General features: G+C 46.8%; 3 protein-coding genes and 1 pseudogene across 3 annotated transcripts; 2 read left to right on the top strand and 2 right to left on the bottom strand.

The window, feature by feature from the left end:
- Positions 1-653: 653 nt before the first annotated feature.
- On the bottom strand, positions 654-1953 carry LOC133892921 (carboxylesterase 15-like; annotated as a pseudogene).
- An 809-nt stretch (positions 1954-2762) lies between these two features.
- On the top strand, positions 2763-4249 carry LOC133893450 (carboxylesterase 15-like). The gene has a single exon (XM_062334473.1). The coding sequence runs from the start codon at positions 3061-3063 to the stop codon at positions 4051-4053; it is 993 nt and encodes a 330-aa protein (XP_062190457.1). The 5' UTR covers positions 2763-3060; the 3' UTR covers positions 4054-4249.
- Positions 4250-7430: 3181 nt separating this feature from the next.
- Positions 7431-8813, top strand: LOC133892839 (carboxylesterase 15-like). The gene has a single exon (XM_062333805.1). It carries the CDS (start codon positions 7500-7502, stop codon positions 8514-8516), a length of 1017 nt encoding a protein of 338 aa, XP_062189789.1. The 5' UTR covers positions 7431-7499; the 3' UTR covers positions 8517-8813.
- A 17211-nt stretch (positions 8814-26024) lies between these two features.
- LOC133891993 (carboxylesterase 15-like) lies at positions 26025-27465 on the bottom strand. Its single transcript, XM_062332730.1, has one exon. It carries the CDS (start codon positions 27221-27223, stop codon positions 26234-26236), a length of 990 nt encoding a protein of 329 aa, XP_062188714.1. The 5' UTR covers positions 27224-27465; the 3' UTR covers positions 26025-26233.
- Positions 27466-27953: the final 488 nt, after the last annotated feature.

Here is a 27953-nt window from a genome sequence, read left to right as displayed (position 1 = left end):
AGGATGTACTACTGTACTGGTTATAGGATATACTAAACTTCACTTGTTGGAATGACGGGCAAATCGTTTGTGTTTTCACGAAAAAATTATGCTGCAACATAATAATTTTAATCTTATGGGGACCTGAAACTTTTCAAAGCCATTTCATCATGGGACCAAAAGTGAGACACAGAGTTTTTTAGAGAGATTTAGTATCAAACATTTTTTTTGCACATCCCGTTGCCAAAACGACCAATCATCATCCCACCTAACAGAGTTCAAGAAATAGAAGCAAACATAGCATTTCATTGATGCTGCTATGTCGTGTATCATTCAGACATGTTCTAAACCGAAACAGAAAAGTTAGTATTATTAGGGCTTGTTTGTTTGAGCTGAGACTTTTGAGCTTTTGTTGAAAGCTGGCTTATTGCTTTTGGCTTTTATAAGAAATTTTTAGGTTTTCAGTACATCAAAAATCAGAAAAGTTATTCTCAATCAGCTTCTCAGTTTTTATTTTATTTCATCAGAAGTTAACTTTTTTCAGAAACCTGTTTGTTTCAGCTTGAAAAGCTAGCTTTTGAAAAGTTTGCAATTGCAAGTTTGCAAACTCTGTATCATTTCAGCTAGTTAAGTCATAAATACCATGGAACGCATTACAAAGATTGACTCGGGCCTGCAATCATAATTTCTGTTTGGTTTATTTCTTCTGAAAACTCATAATTTGCATAGCACAGCTTATTTCTGACTCACTCCATAATTTAATAGTATAAGCCAAACAGATTAACCACCATGCACGAACCGCCTAATGACCCGTATCAGCTCGTCGGAAACCTCACCGCACGGCTCCATGACGAAGAACCCATGTCCCTGCCCCGCGAACACGACGAGCTCGACCGGTTTCCCGGCTGCCTTCAGCCTCGCGACGTAGTCCGCCACACGGTCGCGCACCGAGTCCTGGTCGGGGTCAACGACAAGCACCGGCGGGAAGTCCACGGCGAGCTCATCGAGCGGGACGCTCCCCGGCCCCAAGGGGTTCGCGGCCGGGTGGTCCCTGGTCGCGCCCGCCGGCAGCGCCAACCTCCACATCTGGTCGAACAGCGCAGTGCCCATGACGTCGTCGGCGAGGTACGCGGCCTCGGATGGCACCCGCTCCTCGCCGCCGAAGTACGGCCACAACATGATGCACCCGGCGAGCCGGAGGGCGTCGAGCGCGAGCCGGCCCGAGCCGTGCCCGCACGGCGATGTGGTGCGAGATGTTACCGCCGGCCGAGTCGCCGCAGACGAACACCCGGTCGAAGTCGACCGACTCGGCGAGCCACGGGTCGGCCGCTGCGGACGCGGCCTGGGCGCGCAGCCACGAGAAGACGGCCTCGGCTTCGTGGTGCGCGGCAGGTAGGCGGTGCTCGGGCGCAAGGCGGTAGTCGGCGGAGAGCACGAGCGCCGGGAGCTCGGCGGCGAGCCGGAGCGCGCCGGCGTGGTAGTTGGGCAGCTCGAAACTGGCGATGCAGAAGCCGCCGCCATGGAAGTACACGAGCACCGGCAGCTTCCTCCCTCCTTCGCCGGTGGGCCTGTGCATGCGGAGGCGGAGGGCGTGCGTGGCGTCGTACACGACGTCCTTCCACTGGACCGGTAGGCCCGACGGCACGCCGCCCGGGAGAGGGAGCTTGGAGTAGTCCGTGGACCGGGTCACTGTGCCGTCGCTGAGCAGCTGCACGATACCGAGGCAGTTCTCGACGACGTGCGGCGCCGGCACTGGCTCCGAGCCTGAAACATCCGACGCCGCCGACGAGGACGACGACATGGCTCGAGTCGGACTGGATCACTGGAGTGCAACTGTGTAAGTGCAGCTGCGTAAGCACTACAAGGATAGCTAGCCATGCATGCACTTGCCTTTGCTCGTTTGACTTGGACCGAACCGTGGGACCCACCGATCAGCCTCTCACAACAACAACTCGGAGACGGAGAGCCGTGCGGATTGCACCCGCGCTCTTCTCGTGTACGAGAGGAGATTTTTCTCTCCTCGTGTGACAAAGTCTAAGGACAATACAGTCCTCCGTGACAACACCACCGTTTCTTCCACGTGCCACGTGTCCGTAGGTGACTCATGGGCAAAGATGTACTTCTGCTCGTTTAGTAGCGAAGTGAGGAGGCAGATATGACAGTCGAGCTTAGCTAGACTAGCTGCAGAGAAGATAAGCTCGAACTGAAATGAATAGTAGTCAGAGTTGGTCCAAGGGTTCCTCTCAGTCTCAGACGGCGGCGCCTGCCTAGCAGTCGCTCTGTGTGCGGTTTCACTTTCACACATAAGCTGTCAACTAAGCAGCTGAGCTCTAGCAAACTAGCCTACGATAACGATCGAGTTTAAGAATAGGCCCGAGTTAAATTTGAGTAGGCTCGAATTTGATTCGTCTAAGCTCGATGATAAAGAAAATCTCGAGTAGGTCTTTCCAATTTGGTTGTTGTGACATCTTTTGTTATTGTGACGTGATTATCTAGGTAGACCTAAAGATGATCTATGTCTTTTGATCCTTACAATATATTATTGGATCTTAGAGATACATAAGAAAAATTAATTGTATGTAGGACTGATAGAGTGGCAAGCTCAAATAAAAATTATAATACTCAATAACTCGAGTCTTAGTTCATGCTCGAATTTAGCTTGTTTTGAGATCGAATCTAGCTTGAATCAAATCTAGAACGAGTCAAACTTAAGTAGCTCACGAACTTTGAGCTTTTTAATAAACTTGTAATCACACCTCGTGATCGGGTTTGATAATTCTAGTCTCGGAATGGCCAAGCCTGAATTATCTGAAATTTGGCTAAATCTCAGCCGATTTCCTCACTTTTGGATCGAGCGGCGAGCAGTCAGACGATTGTTTGTTAAACGAATTGTCAATGCCTTACACGAACTGTTGTTCCAAGTTTGAACACCTTTCAAATTTAAACAGAGCAAGCATCTGAGTTCTGGTCTGCCCAGTTGGTGGCAAGTCACCATCTCTTCTTGATCTTTCTTCCCGAGCTGCCAGTCCTGCCGGAAGATTCAGACATCAGCGTTCTGGACACTACTCTTCGGTTGTCGACATGGTTGCCTCCACGGTCGCCTCCGGCGACGCGCCCCCGCACGTCGTCGAGGACTGCCGCGGCGTCCTGCGCGTGCTCAGCGACGGCACCGTCGTCCGGTCCGCAGAGCCGCTCGGTGGCACCGAGGCGGACGTCCCCGCCGACCCGTCCGTCGAGTGGAAGGACGCCGTCTACAACGCCGCGCAAGGCCTGCGCCTCCGCGTGTACAAGCCCGCGGCGGACGCCGGCAAGAGGAAGCTCCCTGTCGTGGTCTATTTCCACGGTGGTGGCTTCTGCATCGGCTCCTACGCGTGGCCGATCTTCCACGCCGCCTGCAGCAGGCTTGCCGCGGGGCTGGGCGCCATCGTCCTGTCCGCGGACTACCGCCTCGCGCCCGAGCACCGCCTGCCCGCCGCCATCGACGACGCGTGCGCGGTCCTCCTCTGGCTCCGCGACGAGGCCGGCGCTGACCCCTGGCTCGCCGAGGTCGCCGACGTGAGCAGAGTCTTCGTCGCCGGCGAGTCAGCGGGCGGCGTCCTCGCGCATCACATGAACGTCCGCTTCTCCGGCGCGCCGGCCGCGCTACACCCTATCCGGCTCCGCGGGTTCGTCATGCTTATGCCGTTCTTCACCGGCTCCGAGCCGACTCCTTACGAGCTGAGCTGCCCGGACGACGCGTTCCTGAACAGGGACATGTCCGGCCGGTACATCCGGCTGTGCCTCCCGGCCGGCGCCACAGCGGACCACCCATTTCTGAATCCGTTCGCGCCGGACGCGCCGAGGCTGGACCGTCTCGACGTCGGGCCGACGCTGGTCGTCGTGGCCTGGGACGACATCCTGCGGGACAGGAACGTGGAGTACGCGCGAAGGATGGCGGAGATGGGGAAGCCGGTGGAGGTCGTCGAGTTCCCGGGGCAGGGGCACGCCTTCTTCTCGCTCCGGCCGTGGAGCGAGCCGGTGGGCGAGCTGGTCAGAGTCGTGCAGCAGTTCATGGACAAGGCCTGCTCATGCTGAGCTGAGCTACTAGTAGTGTGAGACACTGAGCCTGAGCTGCCACTTTGTGTTGGAACTATTTTAAAATTCTAGCTAGGTAAAATAAGGAGAAATGTTGGCAATCTCTCCAATCGATCTTCATGTGTCCATTATGTTAGATTGATGGATTTCATGTCTCAATCATGAACATTGCTAATTAATAAAGTTCATCTTTTTTCAATCACAATAATTAACCGCGTGCCATTCTCTACCAAAAGCTCTGCCTTGTTGGCAGCATAATCTTCAGCTAGTCATATTCTCTCGGGATTCTTCCTTGATATGTACTGAAATGTTCATCATGATCGCTCAACACCTTGTTATTGAGTTGGAAGAAGTCTATTTTGCCCCTTCAACTCTTGCCCCAGTTTGATTTTCCTCCTTCAACTATAAAACTAGATTTTCTTGCTCTCTCCACTCTTCAAACCGAATGTTTTTTCCCTCTCAGTGGTTTTGACCCGGTTTTGTCTTACGTTGCTCATATGTGGCAATGGGCTCCATATGTCTGATGCCATGTGGCAGCATTGTTGTACACGTAGGCATGTCTTGCTTCCTCTAAAAGAAAAGAATAAAAAAAAAGAGATATCTCTTGTTTTATGGCGCCTCAACTAGCTTGCCAATAAGATTACTTCCATGAGGCTAGCAATTCTCAGATGCGCATATGGTTCTATTATATATACCTGCAACTAGTGAAGTAACTGAATCATTGTTTCTATTTGATCTATTTCCATCTGAAAACTAAAAAATTACACAGTACAGCCTACATCTGATTAAACAGTTTAGTAGTCTAAGCCAGACTAATTTACCATCCAAGTCCAGAGCTCAACTGAACAGCTAACTACTCTGAACTTGTGGCATACAGATAAGACTAGTTCCATCAGACTGTCAGTTCTCATTGGCCAAAATTATGCCACTCATTATTCATCACGCAAAACTTATCTTTTTTCCTGTCACTCCAAGCTCTGCATCTATCCGCACAATTGATTTGTTTCCCCTCCTTTCGTTTCCCATTGATCCATCTCCCTTGGATAAGCCCATGGCGTGTCTTCTCTTCCGTCTCTATCAGCATTGCCATCTCTTCCCTCTCCTCTCACTCTAGCAGACACACTAAAATTCTTTTTAGATGATAGCAGACACACTCAACTAGCAGTACTCCAGTCATTGATATTACTACAACAACAAAAGCTTTTTAAATTTGATCTTTTCTTCATTCAGTCAGTTTTATCCAGGTTTAGTTGTCCGTTGTCACCCAGATTTCCTTGGAAGATTTCAGATTCAGACCCCATGCCATCAAGAAAGAGAGACCTATGCCTATCCGAGATTACTCTGACCTCTCATTTTCTTTTGAAAGGCAGAAGCTGCCGCAAACGGGACAGATATTTTTGCAGTGTGAAAGTGGAAAAGCCACCAGGGACCAGCCCACCATTTGATCTTGGTGGAAAAAGGCAACCTAATCTGGAAGATAAACCAGAGCAATCAGATGTTCCAAAGATAAACACAATGACGGCATTTTTCTACCAAATAAAAATAAATACGATGACTGATGGCCAAGAAAAAAAAGGGTAAAATTAAAAGTGAGCTGCAGTTCAAGTACTCCGTTAAGCACTGCTTCACAGACTCCACTATCCCAATTCAGCCAATGCGTGATATGCTATAATACAGCTCTAAGTTCGTTGCACTTACATGATGAGGCCATGAATTCAGCCAATGCCGACACGCCGACTACCATGGACTGACTCAATCAGTTCAGTCCCCTACTGAACGTATCTATCAAGCTAAAGCAAGCTGATATGGCATGGAACACATGGACACAGTGCGTGATCTGATGGGCAGGACTTGGCCAATGCCGACTCAAAGGCCACCACACATGTTGCCCATTGATTCTCACCTCCCAAAAAAGGCAGCAAAAGATGATGAAGGCTTTACCCTCAGCTATGCTGGATGAAAACAATGACTCATTACCACAAAAGACTAGCAAAAGATGATGGATTTGTGCTTGTGATGCTACTTGAGGTGCTAAATATATATCTTAATGACCTGGCATACACTGACACACCGGATGTAACCTCCATGGGATCATTCTCTGGACAACCTGGCTGCGCCACTTACGCCGCGTACCGACCGTCCGATCGGATCGATCATGAAATCCAACGGCAGGAACTAGGACCCCTGCTTTTATAATAGTGAGGCTGGTTCCATAGAAGCTTCCACGGTGTGGCTGCTAAACATGGCGTGCTACTATTGTATAAATCCCTTCACTGCCAGCTCTAAAACTATTTTCACTGTCGGTAATGAAGAGTTATCACTGCCGGCTGAAACTTTCAGCTGGCAGTGATAGTCGAACGGCAAATCGATGTTTTTTTGGGTTAGAAAAAATTGAAAAAAAAATTGCACCCGAGGAACTCCACACCGTCGCAAGTCATAAGGCACGCAATTTTCACAAAATACGTGCACGTGCGGTTCGTGGCACTCGAACCCAGAACCTCTCAGCTCGCGAGATATGTCCTTATCATACCATTATAGAAGTACTAGTTTACTATTAGCATACGCAATCTTTTTTATATCTTCTGCCTGAACTTCATATGATTATTTGGATATCTAAATGACATCAAATGGAAAAAAATTCAACTATAAAGTTGTAGATCTCATCGAGGGCTATAGTTTTGACATGAAGTTTGTTTCCATCCGATTTCGTATGAAAAAATTACGATTTTTTTTAAAAAAATTATCATCCATTATCACTGTCGGTTCTAGCCACGAACTGGTAGTGAAACCTTGATTATCACTGCCGGCTCTAGCCACCAACCGATAATAATGCTTAACGACTATCACTGCCAGCTCTAGCCACCAACCAACAGTGATAGTTAAGGTTTCACTGTCGGCTCTAGCCACGAGCCGACAGTGATAATCAAGTTTTACTGTTGATTCTTTTCGAATGGCTTTTTAGTGTCGATCTTTGATATAAACTGACAGTGATGGACCGACATATAAAACTAGTTTTGTAGTAGTGTGCCTACGTCATGTTATCATGCATGATAGAATCATCGGCATATCAAAATGCACAATTGCTATCAAGGAAAACATTATCATGGTGTCACGATGACAGAACTATCGGCATATTAAAATGCAAAATTTCTATAAGGGAAAGCATTATCATTGATGAACCTAGTTTACTAGGTTTATCGGTGGATCCAGTAGAAAAAATATATCATGGTTACTGATACTTTATTTAAATTTTATCCAATATATCCATTATTCAAATAAATTATGTTTACCTTCAATAAATTTTATTTACAGGTAATGTTTTGCTTGATGCCCGTTGCCACTGATGGCTCATGGCTATATAAGAGGGTTGAGGTCGCTGCATCTTGGCAACCTAGCCTTCCAGTCCTCTCAAGTCTTAGTTGGACCAGGCTTGCGCGCACACCAACATGCCATCCATGCCCGCCACCGGTGCGGCGCCTCCGCCTGCGAACGGCGTCGTCGAGGACATCTTCGGCTTCTTGCGCGTCCTCAGCGACGGCACCGTCCTCCGGTCAGCGGACCCAGTGTTCTGCCCGACCACCTTCCCGGAGAGCCACCCGTCCGTGCAATGGAAGGAGGCCGTCTACGACAAGGTCAAGAACCTCCGCGTCCGCATGTACAAGCCGGCCGCGCCCGCCGGGAAGCTGCCGGTGTTGGTCCACTTCCACGGCGGCGGCTTCTGCCTCGGGTCGTGCACGTGGGCCAACGTGCACGCGTTCTGCCTCCGCCTCGCCGCGGAGGCAGGCGCCGTCGTCCTGTCCGCAGGGTACCGCCTCGCCCCTGAGCACCGGCTTCCCGCGGCGGTCGGCGACGGGGCCGGTTTCCTGCGATGGCTCCGCGAGCAGTCCGTGAACGCTGGCGCCGCCGACGGTTGGCTCACCGAGGCCGCCGACTTCGGGCGCGTGTTCGTCGCCGGCGACTCGGCGGGCGGCACCATAGCGCACCACCTCGCCGTGCGCGCCGGCTCGGCCGCGTGCAAGCTCGACCTCGACCCGGTCACGGTCCGCGGCTACGTCCTGTTGATGCCGTTCTTCGGCGGCGTGCACCGGATGCCGTCGGAGGCCGATTGCCCCGCGGAGGTGTTGCTGAACCTGGACCTGTTCGACCGCTTCTGGCGGCTCTCTTTGCCGGTCGGCGCCACCAGGGACCACCCAGCGGCGAACCCATTCGGGCCGGACAGCCCCGACCTGGGCTCGGTGGACTTCCGGCCGGTCCTCGTGGTGGCCGGCGGCCTCGACATGATGCGTGACCGCGTCGCCGACTATGCCGAGCGGCTGGTGGCGATGGGCAAGCCAGTGGAGTTCGCCGAGTTCGCCAGCGAGCCACACGGGTTCTACACGCTGGACCCGGGGTCCGAGGCCGCCGGCGAGTTGATCAGTCTCGTGAGCCGATTCGTCCACAGCTGCGCCGAGGCTGCTGCTTAATCAATTCGGACATGTGGTCCATGCATGTGCCACGTAGGAGTCCAAAGCTGCATCGAGGTTCGTGCTGCATGCGTAGTACTCCGAGTGTCGTCGAGTGCAACTTGCCTGTTGTATCAGTTTATGGTGACGTGTCCTTGTATCTGGGCTCCTCGCATGATGGCAGCTGACGTGTAATCGATCTGGGAGATGCTCCGGCGAGTGGGCTGGCCCGTTCTAGTTACGTGGGGCTGCGACATGTCCCGTGCACCGTTCTAGTTACTTTAAATGATTTTTACTCGAATAAATTTTATAAAATTACACTACGATCCCAAATTATTATAAAACTACATTTTTTCCCTCCTATTTTATAAAAGCACACTTATTTTATATCACTTTATAAAAAAACTACACGTCTTTTAGTTTAACTATTACAAAAATACATTTATTCTATCATATTTCACAAAACCATAGTTACTTTGCATCATTTTATCACAAAACTACATTTTTGTTATTTTGAATAGATCTAATAAGATAGACCAACGCGTTATACTTATAGGCTTCAGTACTCACCGTTTACTAACGTGCCCGACTACGTCATTCCACAATTGCTTGCTAAATTAATAGATCATATGTGGCGTTTGGCCTCCTTCTCTTGAAAACTATTGATCGAGTTGAATTCATGCACGCAAAAAATTAGCGTTGGTGGGGTTAGCATGACACTATTTAGCGACCCAAGTGACGCTGGTGGAGGTTAGCATGATACTATTTGGGTGGCTAAATAGTGTCACACCAACCCTCACTAGCATCAATCTTTCATGCACAGTAATTTAACTCGTGTCAGATCGGTAGCTCCTAAGATAAGGAGCACAAAGACTATATAGGATCTACTAACTTATTAAGCAATTGTGAAATGACGTAGTCGGTCAGGTCAGCAAAAGGTCAAGGCTGAAACATGTAAGTATGACGCATGGGCACATCTTATCAGATTTGTTCACGGTAACAGAAGTGTAGTTTTGTGATAAACTGATGTAAAGTAAGTGTGGTTTTGTAAAATAGTAGAGAAAAAAATGTAGTTTTGTGATTCTTAAACCAAAAGAAGTGTAGTTTTGTGATAAAATGATGTAAAATAAGTGTGGTTTTGTAAAATAGAAGGAAAATATGTAGTTTTGTGATAGTTTTGATAATCGTAGTATAGTTTTGCAAAATTTACTCTTTTTACTCCTTAATTCGATGTTTGTTTTAGTTTGTACCATTGCATTCTTTACTACAAGATCTACAAAATAAGATCAACATTGCATACATTCCAGAGATATTTTATATATATTGACAAGTTACATACAATGTTAGTAGAAAGTTATTTGTAAAATTGTTAATGAAGTTTTCACATAAATTAGTACTAAAATATTCCTTGTAGTTACTATCTGTTGGGACAATTATCTTCAACAGTAACCGAAGAGGTTTATTCCAGTCAAAAAGAGAAGAGCGGAGATGGAAGGAATCAATCAGCCTCCCCTGCCCTTAACCTCTTGGGCCCTTTATCTAACGTAGTTTTTGGGGCTGGCTATATATACCCCCTTTACCCTTCCTTTGAGAAGTGTTGGTGCTCCCACCAAAATACTCAAAGCCAAAGCTATTAGAGCTCTTCCCACTCCGATTTAGTGTGAGATTTGAGAAGAAAGTGAGTTGGATTGAGAGATTAGAAGATTGAGTTGAAGTGAGCATAACTCCGATCTTGAACACTCAAGTTCATCGACAAGAAGTTTGTCGTTGCGTTTGTTACCCTTAGAGCTTGAAGCTCCTAGGCGGCTAGACGTCGCCAACGAGCACCTAAAGTTGTCGTGTGTCGCGGGAAGTTTATAAAGCCTTGAATTTCGCCTCTGCAAGGGAAGAAATAAATAGTAAAAATTCAAGCTCAAGTATGATCGAGCTTGGTGAGGAAAATATTTAAAAGAGACTCAACTCAAGTGTGATTGAGCCCCTCAACGGAGACGTAGGAACCTCAAATGGAGATGTCCGAACTTTGGATATTTTCTTGCATATCTTGCTAGATTCGGATATTCTTTGTCACACCCTTGGTTTGTAACATTTAAACTTATTTAGGGTGTTTGTGTATTAGTTGAGCCTAACATATTTAGATTTTTCACTATAAGTTTAGTTCAAATAGTAAAAGGGTCGAAGTTTTGTAAAATCACTTATTCACTCTTCTCTAGATGACATCATTGTCGTTTTAATAAGACATTAATTTTTCTTATGTATCTATAGGGTCCAAGAAGATGTTGCAAGAGCTGAAAGAAAGGGATCATCCTCAAGCTTACTTAAGTGATCACGACTTAAAAATAACCCAGACGGCAAGACCTACTCAAGCCTTCTCGAGTTTTCTTCCATTACCAAGCTTAGGCAAGCTTGACTCGAGCTGCGCTCAAGTCCATCCCTAAGCTCAGTCGCCATCATAGGCTTGCTTGAGCTCAGCTCCATTTTTTATCAAGCTCAAATTTGATAGAGCAAGCTGGTTCGAGTTCAGCTCGTTAGCCCTAATTAGATATACACTTCTGAGATTCAAATCTTTGCAATGTCACTCATATATTTTTGAACTTCCTCCAAGATACTTAGCTTTCAAGGAAATGGCAATATTTAATGGGCAGCATGTGTGGTGGCCTTTAAGTCGGCATTGGTCAAATCCTGTCAGTCAGAGCACGCACTATGTGCATGTGTGCCATGTCAGCTTAGCAATTAGCACACCTTGCTTTATTAGCAATTGGCACGTTGGTGAGTTAATGGTCTCGTCATGCAAGTGCTCATCATACGGGTGCTTAAGAAAAAGAATATTGTAACGTCACTAAGCACTTACAGAAAAATCCTTCTATGCAAATGGGTGTTAAAAAGATTCAACTAACTTGTCAGCACACTTTAAACACTTAAAGTAAACTTATACATATTTTTCTCCCTGACACCCACCACTTGTGACTTGATATAAATAAACCTGTTTTTTTTATGTAAACACCCTCTTTGTACATGCTTGAGCCAGTGGAGTTTGAAGCGGTGCTTATAACAGAACACTTGAACTGCAACTCACTTGAGCCCTTTTACCCTTGCCATCGGTCATTGTTTTTTTAGTCTTTAATACTGAAGTATAAGTTGTAGTATTTGAACTCACATTATACTCTATATACACTCACATACTCTTAGATATATAATCTATACATACATCCTGAAGAGATTCATGAAACCTTTGACTCGACAAACAACAGGTACGTCACGTTTTATTGTGGTCCACATATGCTTGAAGCTGATAGGAAGAAAATGTATTTGATTTATCTATGGAACATTTGGCTGCTCTGGTTCATCTCCAGTTTGTTAGCTTTTTCCTCTGGATCAAAGTAGTAGGCTAGTGACCTTTACACTTGGGATAAGCAGTCAGACGTGATTTACACACTAAAAAAATCACAGACCTATTTGGACTAAAAAAATCACAGACCTATTTGGACTAGCTTCTGTTTTTTTTTAAAAAAAATTCTGGAACGCGGTCTCATCCTAGATTTGGGGATTCATAGACTCTATTCATGCAGGATTTAAAGCTTGTAGAATAAAATAAAGTTTTTTTAAATATATATTTTTAGTTTAAAAAATAAAATAAAATGTCTCAACCAAAGATCCTCAATCTGAAATATAGCAAGGAAGTGTGGCTGACAACTGACAAATACACCTGAATAAAAGGTCTCTAAAAATTATTTTGACCAATAGTCTCTGAAAACTATTGAATGAAATGCTCAAATTTAAAAGCCTTTCAGCAGCTGGATTCATGCATGATGGGAAATTGTTTGTGTTTTGTACTAATACCAATTACTGGACTGGTAACTGAGTGGGTATAATCAATTAATTGATTTTAATTAATTAGCAATTTAGTATGATTGGTCAAACATAGGGTATGACCTGATCATCCTTTACCACTTTGAGTTTAATAATGAATTAATAATGGCCAACTTGGGTTGGTTGCCTTTGAGTCGGCATTGGCCAAGTTCTGCCCATATCAGATCACTCACTATACATATTTATGCCATATCAACTTAGCATATAAATACCATGCTTTAGGTTGATAGCGAAGTTGAGTTGCAAACAAGTGGGGACTGATTAAGGCCATACCAGCTGTCGTGTGGCCACTAGTAGAGCTAATGGCCTGATCATGCAAGTTCAACTTATCATTCTATTGCATCCAAGGGCGAACTTAGAGCCTAAATGATCCTGGTGTCGTTTCACCGTGTGTGTGTCTATATATATATATATATATATAATTAAAATTTTCTTCACACCGATATTAGTGCATAGTTATGTTCCCAGTGTTAACAAAGGTCTTTGGAAATTGAAGGTGCCACTCAAAGTCAACATCTTTTTTTTACTTACGTTGAGGTGTAGTACTGACAAGAGATAATCTGGCTAAACGTAATTGGCAAGACAATATAAACTGTTACTTTTATCACAAAGAGAAAACAATTAAACATATGTTCTTTGAATGTCGTCCTGTCCACGTTGTGTGGTCTATCATACAAGCGACTTCAGGACTCTTCTGACCTTGTAACATATCACATATCTTTGGCACTTGGCTAAGGGGTATTAGGAAGGACTTGAAACTAAAAGTCCTGCTGGAGGCGGCTGCTACTTGCTGTTCACTAAAGTTATGTAGGAATGATATGATGTTTGATAAAATAAATATTTCTTCTCCTTTTCAAGTCATTTACCTATGTACTCACTGGCTCCGTACTTGGGCTATATTATAGAAGCTGGATTCTTGAGATATGGTTGCAGTGACGTGTCAGCATTTAGAGCGGATGGTCAGAGAGTGTTTTACCTAGATTTATGGGTGACGGTCTAGTGGGAGGATCGACTTACCGTATCAACTCCTATTTCCACCTATGATAAAAAAAATTATTGTGCTGTCCCTTTTCTTTTTTGGCTGAATGCATCTTTATTATGCAGAGACCAAAAATGTTCTTAGCATAGTTATATCACTTGATATAATTATCTAAGTTTAATAAAAACTTCCTATTTTAAAAAAACACCGATATCAGTACACCACCCGAGCTACATGTAGCTGCGCCCTCTTGCATCATACCATCTGCTAGCTTTTGATGAGCTGATGATAAGAACGAGTCTGTGGTAACTGGGAATTATTAGCCGTTGGATCGTGGTGTGGCAGTGCTTAACGCGACATTTAACAGAGCCCCCTAATTTTCGTCATTAGTCACTGGACTTATCTATCCAACATTTCGTGATTTCTAAAATGCATGGTGTTCTTTGTGATCCTTGTTGCCTCCTAATACTCTTGTTTTTGCCATGGGACTGTTTGAGTATTTGAGGGGCGTTAAGATCCAAATTCCTACGTTTTAGTATGTATTTAAAATGAATTCTAAGAAAGTTCCGATGATTTAACTCAAGAGATAAGTCAGTCGTGATGTTTCTTTCACTCCTGTAATTTTAATACGGGGCACATGGATAAATAATCAATTCTCAGGTTGATGTAAAAAAAAAGAACTATCAAGGGGCGCAATAATACTATTTTGTTCAGATAAGATCCATCAACAGAAATAAAGGATCAGAGCAATCTCTGATAAGCAATAGCATCTCTTTTCTGATGACAAGTGCCAAATCTTCCAAGGAAATCTGGGTGACAACTGACGAGTATACTTTCAGGAAAAGTCTGATGAAGAGTTCAGATTCAACTGACATGAATATTCATCATGATGCAAACGTGCTTGTATCTTGTAACATCAAAGGTTGCTGGACTGGTAGTTGTGTGGTTCTGCTGAAGTGAGATGAGAGGAAGGAGATGGCTACGTTGACAGAGATGGAAGAGCGGAGACGTCATGGACTTATCCAGGAGATATAGAGGGTGCTGGATCATCAGTATATCAAAAAATCAATGGGAAAAGGAAGAAAAAAACAAATTGATTGTATCCATCGATTTAGAAGAACTAGTCTTATTGGCTATCTGAGGCTATGTTTTGTAAGTAACAGTAAGATATAAGACTATCTCTGATCATATTCTCTTTATTTCATTTTCTTCTCGATTCTCTTCCCCGTTTCTATTTCTTTTATTTTCTCTCATCTTTAACAGTTTCACTTCGAGGGGAATCGCGAAGGGAAAGGAGAGAGAATCCCGTCCTGAAGGGAATGACACTGGGAATCCATTCGTGATGAGAACCGTGAAGGGAAACTGTTGAAGCACTGAAGGGAACGAAAATCCCTTCACGACAGGAATTTGGACCGTGAAGGAAAATCCTTGGTCATAGTCACTGTTACTTGCCACATTATATCAGTGTGTACACATCAAATTGATTGGACCACACAAGCATCAGTGACTCGTCATTAATCTGACTAATCGTCAAATTATCTTAGGAAGGCTTTATAAAAAACTAATCATTCTTTATTTTCAAAAGAAGTTAATTAAACACATTGTGTTATGTGGGGGCGCCGCTAAGAATGTCATCGCAAGACTCCAGTGTTGGCTGCGCCATAGTCACGGTCCTCAAGATTGCAGTTCGTTCAGTTAGTTGATTTGGTTGTCATTTAGATTAGCATCAGGATTTGATTAGTTAGATAAAGATTGAATTAGTTAGCTCAGTTATTCAGTTGTTAGTTTGTTAGACTCTCCATCCACCTCTATATAAAGGAGATGCGACATCAGATTGAATTAAGAAGAAAGTTAGTTTTTATCTATTTGTTTGCTCGGTTCCATCTGCAGCTCTGGTGAAAAGAGACGCCAAGTCTCTTCCTCCTATGAGCACCTGCCTCCTGCTCCACAAACTCCTCCAGTCGTAATATCTGGTATTAGATTCCAGCCATCCTCTCATCACTCCCTGTTGTAGCTTCGCGCCATTGACCATGGCTGGCAAACACACCTGCAAAGATGAACAATGAAAGCTGCCCGCAAAGATGACAACAAACTCGCAACGATGAAAGCCATCCTCGCCAAGCTCGATCATCTCGAGGTCATGGAGGACCAACTCCACGACCTTGACCAACAACAGCGTGCCCACCATCTTGCCAACAATTGCCTAGAACACGGCCGCGAGGCCTTGCCCCAACCGCACGACGGTTTCCATAGCGACAACCGCGCTCCTCCACACATGCACAAGCTTGACTTCCCAAAGTACAATAGCCAAGGGGATCCGTTGCCTTTTCTCAACAGATCTGAGGCCTTTTCTCAACAGATGTGAGTAGTACTTCATGTGAGGGCCCGTCCAAATTAAATTCGAGTTAATCATTAGGATGATCATTTTAATAAGGCAAGAGCTAGCCTGCGTTTGTCTCTCGATACGTCATGTGCTAACCGACATCTCACAACAACAATCGCAGCCACGAATGATTAAAGTGAGTCTAACTCTAGTAGTTTCGGTATGTGTGCTCTGGTAACTCTCAGGAGAGCTATTACCCATATATATCTTTACAACATGAATATCACAACATTAAGTTAAAAAAGATTACAAGTGATTACAAGCTGAACGAAATAATAAGGACAAGTGTTTTCTAGCATAAATGTATATATCGCATCAAAAGAAAAACATCTAGAATAAAATGAAGGCTGGTGGCGCCATTTTCCCACAAGGCAACCAACCGGGGTTAGTATTAATATAGCGACTACTTGCCACTACACCGCTCTTGGTGGGATTTGAACAACCGGCACCCATCTTCACCTGGAAAGAAAACAAGCAGCGTGAGTACAAATGTACTCGCAAGACTTAATCAATAATAGACACTTATAAATAATTCGACTACAAGGAGAATGTAATTTGAATAATTAGCAAGAACTCGGTCACAAAGGTAGGTGAATTTCATATGCAAGAGCAATTTTGACTCAAGTGTATATCTAACAATAAACAACCTTCTATCATGAGATCATTACCATACCATAATTATAACTTAAACCGTATCAAAACTTCAATAACATCACCATACATTTCCCAACATACCATCACAGCCATAACCGGAACTCTACGATTGATACAAATGGATAGAAGCATGCTCGTAACCGAGGGCGTGACAATTCAAATTATTTTACACCCTGCAGGGAATACTCCATTACCCACACGACTTAAGGATCATACGGCTTGCGTAACCACATAGGTCCACACAAGGGGTACTCATGCCAACATTTCCCAAATAATCCCCAACCGTTTGAACATACTTCTCGGCATGTGGAGGTCATCTAGAACTATTCCCAGAGCAAACTAGATACCCCTTACAAGCCTATTATACCGATAACACCTAAAACTAGCACACCATAAGATTACAGCTACATAAGGTATTCGGCTCATCCGTCCCATATACGGATACATGGTAAATATGGACAAGTGCTAAAGCCAACTACAACAATGGATGATACTTAATCAATTCAAGTGGGCCTATAGCATCTGAGGCTCCCTTCTCGAGCCATCCCTATTGCCCGCCCAAATTTTGACGCATCCTCATTAACTTATACCATCCTCCATCATCATTATCTTTGTGATATAAAGTAAGCTCTAAGGTTGCGAACAATGATCGAACTATCGCTCGACTTCTATCGAGAACCTAAGCTATGCTAAGCATAACATATTCTTTTTAAATTAGACCATTGTGTGATATGAACAACCCATGTTACAAAGTATCAAGCAATAAACAATGTCTAAGGGAGGGTAATGCAACAATTAGAATCTAACCTAAAACCCGACATAAGATTCATTGATATGCAAACATATATAAAGCATAACTTATCAATTGACACAATATATGATCCAAAGTAATAGGATAAAAATTCTTAAATATTTGCCTTGTTGATCAGCTTCACAAGTAAGGGAAATAACTTCTGGATCACCCTCGATCATACCCGCGTTAATATAATGCAGCAAAAGATACTCGAATTAAAGTACATAGGCTCATGTATAAATAATTTATTTAAGGGCTATCAAACCAGGACCGTCACTAAACTGATATCAAGATCAAATGAACTTCAATAATTTAAACAACACTTTCATACTAAAGTATATTTTTCCTAGATAGCACTGATCGAAACATAAATTGTCCAATTGGTTTCATAATTTTAGGACATGGTATTAATTAACCATGATTTAATTAAGCTGAAACACATTTAATTAATTAATTATAAAAGTATTTTCTTGAGTTCTAACATTTTTGATATGTAGTTCACACTCATACGAAGCTAACGCAACTAGCTTCATAATTTTTGGAGTTTGTATGAATTAATTATGAAATTTATAAGTTATCAGCAAAGGAAATGATAAAAATATTTGATGAACAGTAAATCCGGATGCTCTGGGTTGAACTCGGACCCTCCAGGTTCCAGAATCTCCAGGTGAACCTGTGGGTAGGAGTCCTCGGTATTTTTGGTTGGGATCACCTGGGACCTCCAGTTGAACTCAGACCCTCCGGGTTCTGAAGTCTCCGAGTGAACCTCCGGGTGAGGATCCTCGGGTATTTTTGGTTGGGATCACTCAGAACTTTTAGGTTGAACTCAGACCCTCTAGGTTCTGGAGTCTCTGGATGAACCTCCGGGTGGACATTCTCAGGTATTTTTGGTTAGGATCACCCGGAACCTCCGGGTTCCTGCAGAATACATGTTTTGTGATATTTTTTCGATTGACTCAACTTGCATGTCAAATTCCTAACCACTTAAACATGCATAGGCACTAAACCAAGAGTTGTAGACTTATTTTATCCACTCTACAAGTACGAATCAATAGCTCTAACTCATCCAAACCTTCATTCTAGCTCTATCACCTCAAGAACACAACGTTACTTCACTATTCCTCGATTGTAGCTCATAAATCCATCAAAAATCGAGCTAAAATGTACATTTCTAGTAAGGAACACTAGAGACTTACCCCAATTCCTTTGTCAAGGGTTGTGACCATCGATTTGGGCAAGAATTAGAGGGAAGAATTTGGAGAAAGGAAGTCAAAGTGCTGCTGAAATTTCAGAACAAAGGTGGTGACGAAATTGCTTGTAATTCCATCAAAACTCCATGCATGCAAGAGATTCTTCAATGTAAAGGAAGTTAAGAAGGAGGAAAAAAACTGTAGTATAATATGCATACCTCAAACCCTAGTGCTTGAGGTGGGATTTGAGTGGAAAGTGAGAGTTTGAGAGAGGGAAGGAGAAAGAGTGTGGCCTCTTTTGCTCTTGGCTGTTGGAGAGGGAGAGAGTGAACGTGAGGGAGAGAGTGGGGTGGAGGGTGAAAGTGTATCTAGACCCTCTAAGTGGGTTTTGGCTTATTGATGATAAAACGATTAAGAAACTAATATGTTTATCGAAGCTATGAACAGGTATTAGTTTCAATTGTGAAGACTCACAATGATTGACACCCCTCGAAAAGAAAAGAGAAGCAATATGTAGCACTCAATAGGATTTAAATTATTCTATTTTTGAAATTGAGTCTAGGTTAGCGGTACTATTAAGAGGGTTGCAATTGTTAGCTTTCATGGTATCTCAATACTCAAGATAACCTTTTAGAACCAATAGTTGAGAGACACATTCACCCACGGACACCGAGAAAATTGGTAGTGTGTACTGAGGCTGGAGTCTCCGTGTTCACCGGATACTCCGGTCCTCAGTGTTTAGGCCGGAGTCTCCGAGAAAGACTCCGCCAGAAGAGCCTCGATTCCAAATATTTTTATTTTGTCCGGAGTCTCCGGTGTTCACCGGATACTCCGGTAGTTGGTGAATTTTTGGCCGGAGTCTACGAGGGAGACTCTACCAGGGGTGGCTCGGTTAATCATTTATTTTTGATAGAAAAAGGCCGGAGTCTCCGGTGTTCACCAGATACTCCGGTAAGAAAATATTTTTGGTCGGAGTTACTCGATTAGCATTTAATATAAAAGACAGGAGTCTCCGGTGTTCACCGGATACTCCGGTACCTGGAGAAGCCGGAGAGTCTGGCAAGTCTCCGGACTTTCTCTCCATGGTAACTAAGTCTGGGCCAGAGACTCCGGTGTTCACCGGAGACTCCGACAGTTCAACAGAATCGTAACGGCTAGTTCTGACACCGTTTTGGATTTCAGGCTGGAGACTCTGGTGTTCACCGAATACTCCGTGGTAGGTATGTCAGAACAGTAATGGCTAGTTTTTTAGGGTGAGCTATATATACCCCCACACCCCCTAGCATTTATTGCTTACTGTTGCTGCTGAGCTCCACTTTCAAAAAGCTTCCCAAGAGCATTTAAAAGCCCTCCAAACATCTCTAGTGCCTAGTTTGTGCCAAATTTGAGAGATTGTGTTTGGAGTGAAGTTGAGACAATTGAGCATTGAGTTCATCATCGAGCATACATTGTGATCATTTCTCTTGGAGTCTTATGCTCTTAGACGGCAAGACGTCGCCCGTAGAGCACCTAATCATTGTGGAGTGCCACGGAAAGTTTGTAATCGACATCGACTTGAGTAAGGAAATTTTAGCTTGATCTTTGTGGTCGCTAGAAGAGGATAGGGTTGGAAAAGACCCGGCTCTTTGTGAGCTCCTCAATGGAGACGTAGGCACTTCTTTGTGAGGTGGCCGAACTCTGGGATAATTTCTTGTCTCATCAATTGTGCAAGTTTTACTAGTTGTGTAGTTTTGGGAATTTTCTCATATAATTAGTTTTTGTGATCATCTTGCTATTATCTCTTATTGTTTAAGCATTGTGCTGGTAATAGAACTAGTGTTACCTTTTAGACCTTAGTTGTACTTGCTTAACTTCAGTTGTTCTCGAGATTCTGTATAGACCGGATAATCCGGACTAGACCGGATACTCCGGACAGACCGGAGTATCCGACCTTCACCGGAGTATCCGGCATCTGTTTAATCCGTTGTTTAGTTTTAATTTTCAGAAAAGCCTATTCATCCCCCCCCTCCTCTAGGCATCTTTAAGTACATTCAGAGGGAAGGGGCTGCTGCTGTGCACCCGTGTGGGAGAGGGGAGGTGGTGTGGGGTCAGTCAAGTGGGTCCCACTTGCAAGAGAGATATGTATTTCAGTTGCACCCTCATATTTTTCTCTCATATTTCTCTTTCTCTCTTGTGCTCCAATAATTTTAGGAACTATGGTGCATCAATAACAAAATGAGATGAGCCCTTTTCAAATGGATTCACTCACAATGCATAAGCGAAGTTTAAACTAAAGGAAAACTCTAATGTCGGGTATTTCATAACACTTAGAAATTTTTAAACCACAAAAAGAAATTAACAAGCACTCAACAATTAGACATGATGCTTATGATGCATCATTATGTTTAATGACGTGATTACAGAATTGGGACGTGACACTTCCGCAGCCAGCGTATGATGGAAGAAGAGAAGGTTTGGCTCGCCTCCTTCAACCTCACTGACGCTGCAAAGGAATGGTACATACGCGTCGAGCATGACCAGGGCACGCCGTCCTTGCCCTGATTCTCCGAGCTCATCAACTTTTGCTTCGCGCAAACCTGTTGGGCGAGCACACCACGTGTCGCCGCACCGAGTTTGTGGCAGATTACCAGGAGCGCTTCCTTGAGCTCTTGTCCCGCGCTGGTCCTCTCACCAAGCATCAGCAAGTCCAGCTCTTCACGGTGGGTCTACAGGAACCCATGAGCTTGGATGTACAGTTGTAGGGCCCCCAATACTTGGAGGTGGCCATGAGCCTCGCCCGCGCGTTCGAGCGCCATGAGCAACAGATGCGTCGCTGGCACGCGAGATCCACTCCACCACCTACTGTGGCCCTGCATTGACGACCCTGACTACGGCGCCGCTGACAAGCACCCACGCCAGCTCTACACCAGCCACGACTCCATCATCCTCCAACACCACCACGGTGGGCGGCCACACCGTCCATCGCCTCTCGCTACCCAAGATTGAGGAGCGTTGTCGCCTCAGCCTCTTCTATAACTGCGACAAGAAGTACATTCGCAGCCACAATCAGTCCTGGAAGAAATTGTTCTTGCTGGAGCTGGACGAAGATACCGTCTTGGACGACGACACCACCGTAGAGGAGGATGACTCCAGGATTTCTCTCCATGCCATGGAGAGCATCAAGACCAAGGACACCATGCAAGTGATGGTGCGGCTCGAAGCAATGACGTTGAATGTGTTGCTTGACTCAGGCTCCACCAACAACTTCTTCTCCAAGCGTGCAGCGGCACACACGGGTTTGCGCACCCAGTGCACCGGGCTCCATGTCACCGTCGCCAACGGCGACCGTGTGTCATGCTCTAGTGTCCTACGACAGGTTGTGTTCTCCATCGATGATGAAGGCTTCACGGTAAACCTATACTTCCTTCCCCTGGGCGGCTATGATGTCGTGCTGGGAACACAGAGGCTGGTGACCTTAGGTTTGACCCTCTGGAACTTTGGTCGCATGTCCATGTCGTTCTGGCACGTCGATCACCGCATCTAGTGGCACGGGTTCCCGGACCGACAAGTGCCCAACTTCAAGTGTGCGACAGTTGCAACCCGCTCCACGCCCTCCTCGTCAAATTCGACGATTTGTTCGCCGAGCCGTCAGGTCTGCCACCACCGCACGCCTGTGATCATCGTGTTCACCTTCTCCCTGGCTCAGCATCGATAGTTGTTCGCCCGTACCGCTATTCGGCCCTCCAGAAGGATGAAATCGAGCGCTAGTGTTGCGTTATGGAAGCACAGGGCCTCATACGCCGCAGCTCATCTGCATTCTCATCGCCAGTGCTCCTCGTCAAGAAGGCGGATGGATCCTGGCGATTCTGCGTCAATTACCGTGCACTTAATGCCCAAGCGGTGAAAGACAAGTTCCTGATCCCTATCATGGATGAGCTCCTTGACGAACTGCACGGCACAACCTTCTTCACCAAGCTGGATCTTAGGTCGGGCTACCATCAAGTGCACATGCACCCCGACGACATCGGCAAGATGGCATTCTACACCCATGATGACCTCTACGAATTCTTCGTCATGCCATTTGGCCTCACCAATGCGCTAGCTATATTTCAGGCTCTGATGAACGACGTCATTCTCTCGTTCCTACGGCGGTTCATCCTTGTCTTTCTTCGATGACATTCTGATCTACAGTTCATCATGGTTGGACCACCATCGCCATGTCCGGGCCATCCTGGATGTCCTGCACACGCACCATCTCTTCGTCAAGCAGAGCAAATGCACCTTAGGCATCGATCTGGTCTCCTACTTGGGCCATGTGGTGTCAGCGATGGGAGTCACCATGGACGATGCTAAGGTCACGGCGGTCATGGACTAACCGAAACCGCGCTCAACGCGTGCGCTGCGGGGCTTCCTGGGCCTCACCGGCTACTGCAGAAAGTTCATTCGCAACTTCGATGTTGTGGCGGCCCATTGATGAAACTACTGCAAAAATACGGCTTTGCGTGGTCATCATCGGCAAAGGAGACGTTCTAGAACCTCAAGCAGGCATTGACGATCGTGCCCATCCTCATAATGCCTATTTTCGCACTTCTGTTAAGGGTCCGAATTCGATGTCGTGCTGCATCAAGGTTCAGGCCCCATCTTGTTCTTCAACCGCCCAATTGTGCCTCGCCACCAGTTACTCACCGCCTATGAATGCGAGTTGATTGGCCTCATGTTCATGGTCAAGACGGACCACCAGAGCTTGAAATTCCTCCTTTATCAACTCTTGGCGATGATCCCTCGGCATCATTAGGTAAGCAAGCTTTTGGGCTTCGATTTCACCATGTAGTACACGACAGGCCGCCTCAACACGGTTGTGGATGCGCTCTCCCGGTGTGACATCGACATAGTTGTTATTCACACTCTATTCGCGCCAAGCTTTGACATCATGGTGGACCTCAAGGCATCAACTGACTTCGGTCTGGCTCTGCATGCGCTTTGGGATCAGCTGTAGCTGGCACCCTGGGGGACCCATGGGCACTGGTGGATGACCTGGTCACTTACCAGCACCGTCTGTATGTGCCCTCGTCATCACCGCTTCTCCCCTAGGTGCTGGTTGTGGTGCACAATGACGGCCACGAGGGTGTGCAGAAGACTCTAAATCGCTTCCGCTAGGATTTTCACACACCTAGCAAGCGAATGGTGGTGCAAGATTATGTCTGGGCCTGTGTCACGTGCCAATGGAGCAAGATTGATCATCTCCACCCTGCGAGTCTTCTTCTTCCTCCGCCAGTTCCTGCCGCTGTGTGGGATGACATCTCCATCGACTTCATTGAGGGCCTCCCCAAGGTCAACGGCAAGTCTGCGATCTTCATGGTGGTGGACCGCTTCTCAAAATACGCACACTTCATTGTGATCGACCACCCCTACACCATCGAGACCGTCTCCTGTGTGTTCTTCGCCGAGATTGTGCGTCTCCACAGTGTTCCATCATCCATTGTCTTGAGCAGGGACCTAGTGTTCACGTCGGCCTTCTGGCAGGCGTTGTTCCACACGACGGGGTCCAAGTTGCACAAGAGCACGACGTTCCACCCGCAATCGGATGGTCAATCTAAAGCTGTGAACAAAGTAATTGCCATGTATTTGCATTGTATGACAGGGGATCAACCGTGGCAATGGGTGCGCTGGCTGCCATGGGCGGAGTGCATCTACAACACCTTCCATTCGGTGTTGCACGACACCCCGTTTTGCATGGCTTATGGTCGCGAGCCGCCGTCCATCCATTCCTATGAAGCCGACGACACTCGGGTGGTGATCATGGCCAAGACGATGGAGGAATGAGACAAGTTCTTGGCTGATGTACATTGTCACCTCGAACAAGCCTAACAGCTCGCCAAGCGCGCCTACGACCGAGAGCATTGTGACGTCACCTTTGTTGTGGGAGACTAGTTGTGGCTTTGCCTTCGCCACCGGGCACCGCTCTCCGTCATCGTCGCCACCGAGAAGTTCCTTCCATGCTTCTATGACCCTTAAAAGATTGTCAGCTAGGTCAACCAAGTGGTGTTCTGCTTGGACCTGCCGTCGGGAGCACGCATTCATGATGTGTTCCATGTCGGCTTACTGAAAAAGTTTGTGGGCTTGCCACCATAGTCCCTGTCGGCACTTCCACCCCCTACATTTCGACACGGTGCTATCGGTGCCCGAACGTGCTCACAAGGCACGATTCTACCACGGCGTGTGTCAGCTCCTCATCGAATGGGTGGGTTAGCCAGATTCAATGGCATCATGGGAGGACCTCGACGCGTTCCGACAATGCTTTCCATCCTTCCAGCTCGAGGACGAGCTACTTCTCTAGGGATGGAGAGATGTTATGTTGGGGCGCCGCTACAAATGTCGTCGCAATACTCCAGTGCTGGCTGCGCCATAGACGTCGTCCTCAAGATCGCAGTTCATTTCAGCAGTTAGTTCAGTTAGTTGATTCGGTTGTTATTTAGATTAGCATTAGGATTTGATTAGTTAGATAAAGACTGAATTAGTTAGCTTAGTTATTCAGTTGTTGGTTTATTAGACTCTCCATCCGCCTCTATATAAAGGAGATGTGGCATCAAATTGAATTAAGAAGAAAGTTGGTTTTTACCTATTCGTTTGCTCGGTTCCATCTGCAGCTCCGAGGAGAAGACACACCGAGTCTCTTTCGCCCGTGAGCATCTGCCTCCTGCTCCACAAACTCCTCCTGCCTCCTGCTCCACAAACTCCTCCGTAATACATTGATTTTATGTTTGCTACTTATTCAAAAAGCCAAACATGGGAGCTGTTTGTCCTCTTACTCTCTCGACCGAAACATAGTTGAGATCATAGCTGGGAGCAAACAGTGGACCTTCAATTCACCTGGCCCACTAATAAATCACTACTCATAGTAATCAGGCCTATTGAGCCTGCCCGTAACCGAGTGTGTGAGGCAACATAAAACCCATATTTTGATGCTACGTCCTGTGGGTCACAACACATCCACATCGGCCCAGTCATATGTGCCATATAGAGCCTGTTTGTCAGAACTTCAACTTTAAAAATTCTTAGAGCCGGATATTTTTAGCTCTATAAATTTGTAAGTTAGAGCCATGGGTACACCAAGAGTGTTAGAGTGAGCTATTTTATTTTTGTTTGAGTCTAAAAATAGATAGTTAAACTATTTTATCTTAGTCTACAAATACAAGATCTGGCATTGAGCTAGGAGTTGTAGCTTTGTTAAACAGGGTGATACAATCGTCTGAAATTACCTCTTCGTCAAGTCGACAACCGCAACCATCCAATCTAAATCCAACGGTCATCCTCTTTTCTTCAACTTCCAACTGGCAGAATCGTTCTTCTTTTCCAATGCGCCTACGCGACACGCTCACGCGTCACACTTGCCTGCACCGTCCATGCTAATCAATTCATTTTTGAGCTCCCCGTCCTGACAGCGGCCCAACCAGCGGTCCTCCACCACCCACGGCCAATCGCGTCTAAATGCCCCCACTCTAGCACAACCACCAGCGTCGGACCCACCTGCTCCCCCAGCATCCTCTTATCAGGGGGGGCATCAAAGTCCCCTTCCCTAACCTTACTGTGTCCGTCAACTAAGAAATTTAACAATTTCAGTCGGCTAAGCTATAGGAAATACAACGTACAAAAGAACACCGTCACCAGCAATGACAGGTTGACAAACACAAAACCACACAGATTCCAACATACTAGGATTCGATCCTACCAACATAGGTCGGATGGATTATTGTGCGGATTTTCCACTATGATATTCCAAGATTCCGAAAGCCGGTTCGCGAAGAATGGAAACCAAATCAAACCATGGAAGAGAGGATGCGATGCAAACCACTGAACTGTAACCCCGTCGGGACACGCAGCTAGCTCGCCGGTTCAGTCGAACCGGCCGTCCGAGTCGACGAAGCGCTTGATGGCGCGCATGAGCTCGGCGGACGCGGCGGACCAGGGGTCAATGGTGAAGAAGCCGTGCTGCTGCCCCTCGAACTCCCTCACCTCCACGGGCTTCCCCTTCGCCTTCAGCCTCGCCGCGTAGCCCACAGCGCGGTCGCGCAGGATGTCGCGGCCGCCGACCACGACCAGCGTCGGCGCGAACTCGACGGCGTCCAGCGCCGGTGCGCCCGGCCCGAACGGGTTCGCCACGGGGTGGTCCGCCGTGGCGCCCTCCGGCAGCGACAGCCGCCAGTACCGGTCGTTGAGGGGCCGGTTGAGGAATGCGTCGTCGGGGCACTCGGCCTCTGACCGCGTGCGCGCCACGCCGCCGAAGAAGGGCATCAGCTGGACGTAGCCGCGGACGGTGACGGGCGCGAGCTCGGCGCGTCCCGCCGCCGAGCCGAACCGCACGGCGAGGTGGTGCGCGATGTTGCCACCGGCCGAGTCGCCGGAGATGAACACGCGGCCGAAGTCCGCGGCCTCGGCGAGCCACGGGTCGCCGCCGTCCCCCGCCTGCGCCGTCAGCCACAGGACCGCCGCGGCGCCGTCCTCGATGGCGGCCGGTAACCGGTGCTCCGGCGCGAGGCGGTAGTCCGGCGCCACCACGACGGCGCCGAGGTCCGCGGCGAGGCGGAGGCAGTAGTTCTGGCAGTTGGGCCAGGCGCGGGACCCGATGCAGAACCCTCCGCCGTGGTAGTAGAAGAACACCGGCAGCTTCCGCCCCCCGCGCTCCCGGGGCCGGTACAGCCGGAGCCCCAGCCCGTTGGCCTCGTCGAACGTCGCGTCCTTCCACTCCACGGACCCGTCGTCCCGCACCGGCGTCGAGAACCCCGGCTGGGCCCGCCGCACCACGGAGCCGTCGCTGTACACGAACAGCACGCCCCGGCACTCGTCCACGACGCGCGGCGCGTCGGAGGCAGCCTCGGACGCCATGGCTAACGCGGCAAGTGAAGTGGCGAGTGTGAGCTTAGGCTGCGAGGTCAGGTGATGTAGAGTGCGCGGGCGAGCGGCTCGGCGAGGGTGGCGTGTGCGCGGGGAAGGTACGCGAGTGGAGGGAGGCACCCGCACGCGCCTTTTGTCGTTTCAGATGGTTGCGTGCTGCGTGGTTTGGGCCGTGCCATCATCGGAAGCGACACGGGGGGAGGACGTGGCGCGGCCGTCGCAGGAGGTGGGTGCCGCCTCGGCCGGCCGGCACCAGGATGCGTACAAATCAAGCGTCCGTTGTAATTTATTTTTTTTTGGCAATGGTAGGAGTTCTGTCTAAATTAATTAAGAGAAGAAGAATAAAAAAAATCTAATTGCAGTTAGTGAACAATCTCTATAGCTTTGAGGTATACCATACAGAGGATACAAATAGAGCAGTAAGTGTCCGTTGCATCATCACGGACTAATGAGTTTCTGGTTCGAAGAATGGAGAGTAATCAGGAGATGGATAGAGACCATTTATTCCTATCTCTGAATATCTTCTCAAAGGATGCTAGTAGGTAACCGAAAAGTTGTTTTAGGTCACTATTTTAATGCATTCAGAAGTTTTGTCGTGATTTACTCTCAGTTTAAGTAGATGAAAGTGTATTTTTAGTTCAACTGAGAGTTTTTGGTCCTTGCATTCCCACATTTCTACAGTCACACTATAAGATGTACCATTTGTTCCTGCTCATAATAT

Source organism: Phragmites australis, chromosome 15 (assembly GCF_958298935.1).
Source record: "Phragmites australis chromosome 15, lpPhrAust1.1, whole genome shotgun sequence".
NCBI classification, from domain to species: Eukaryota; Viridiplantae; Streptophyta; class Magnoliopsida; order Poales; family Poaceae; genus Phragmites; species Phragmites australis.
This window is presented reverse-complemented; position numbering and strand designations above follow the sequence as displayed.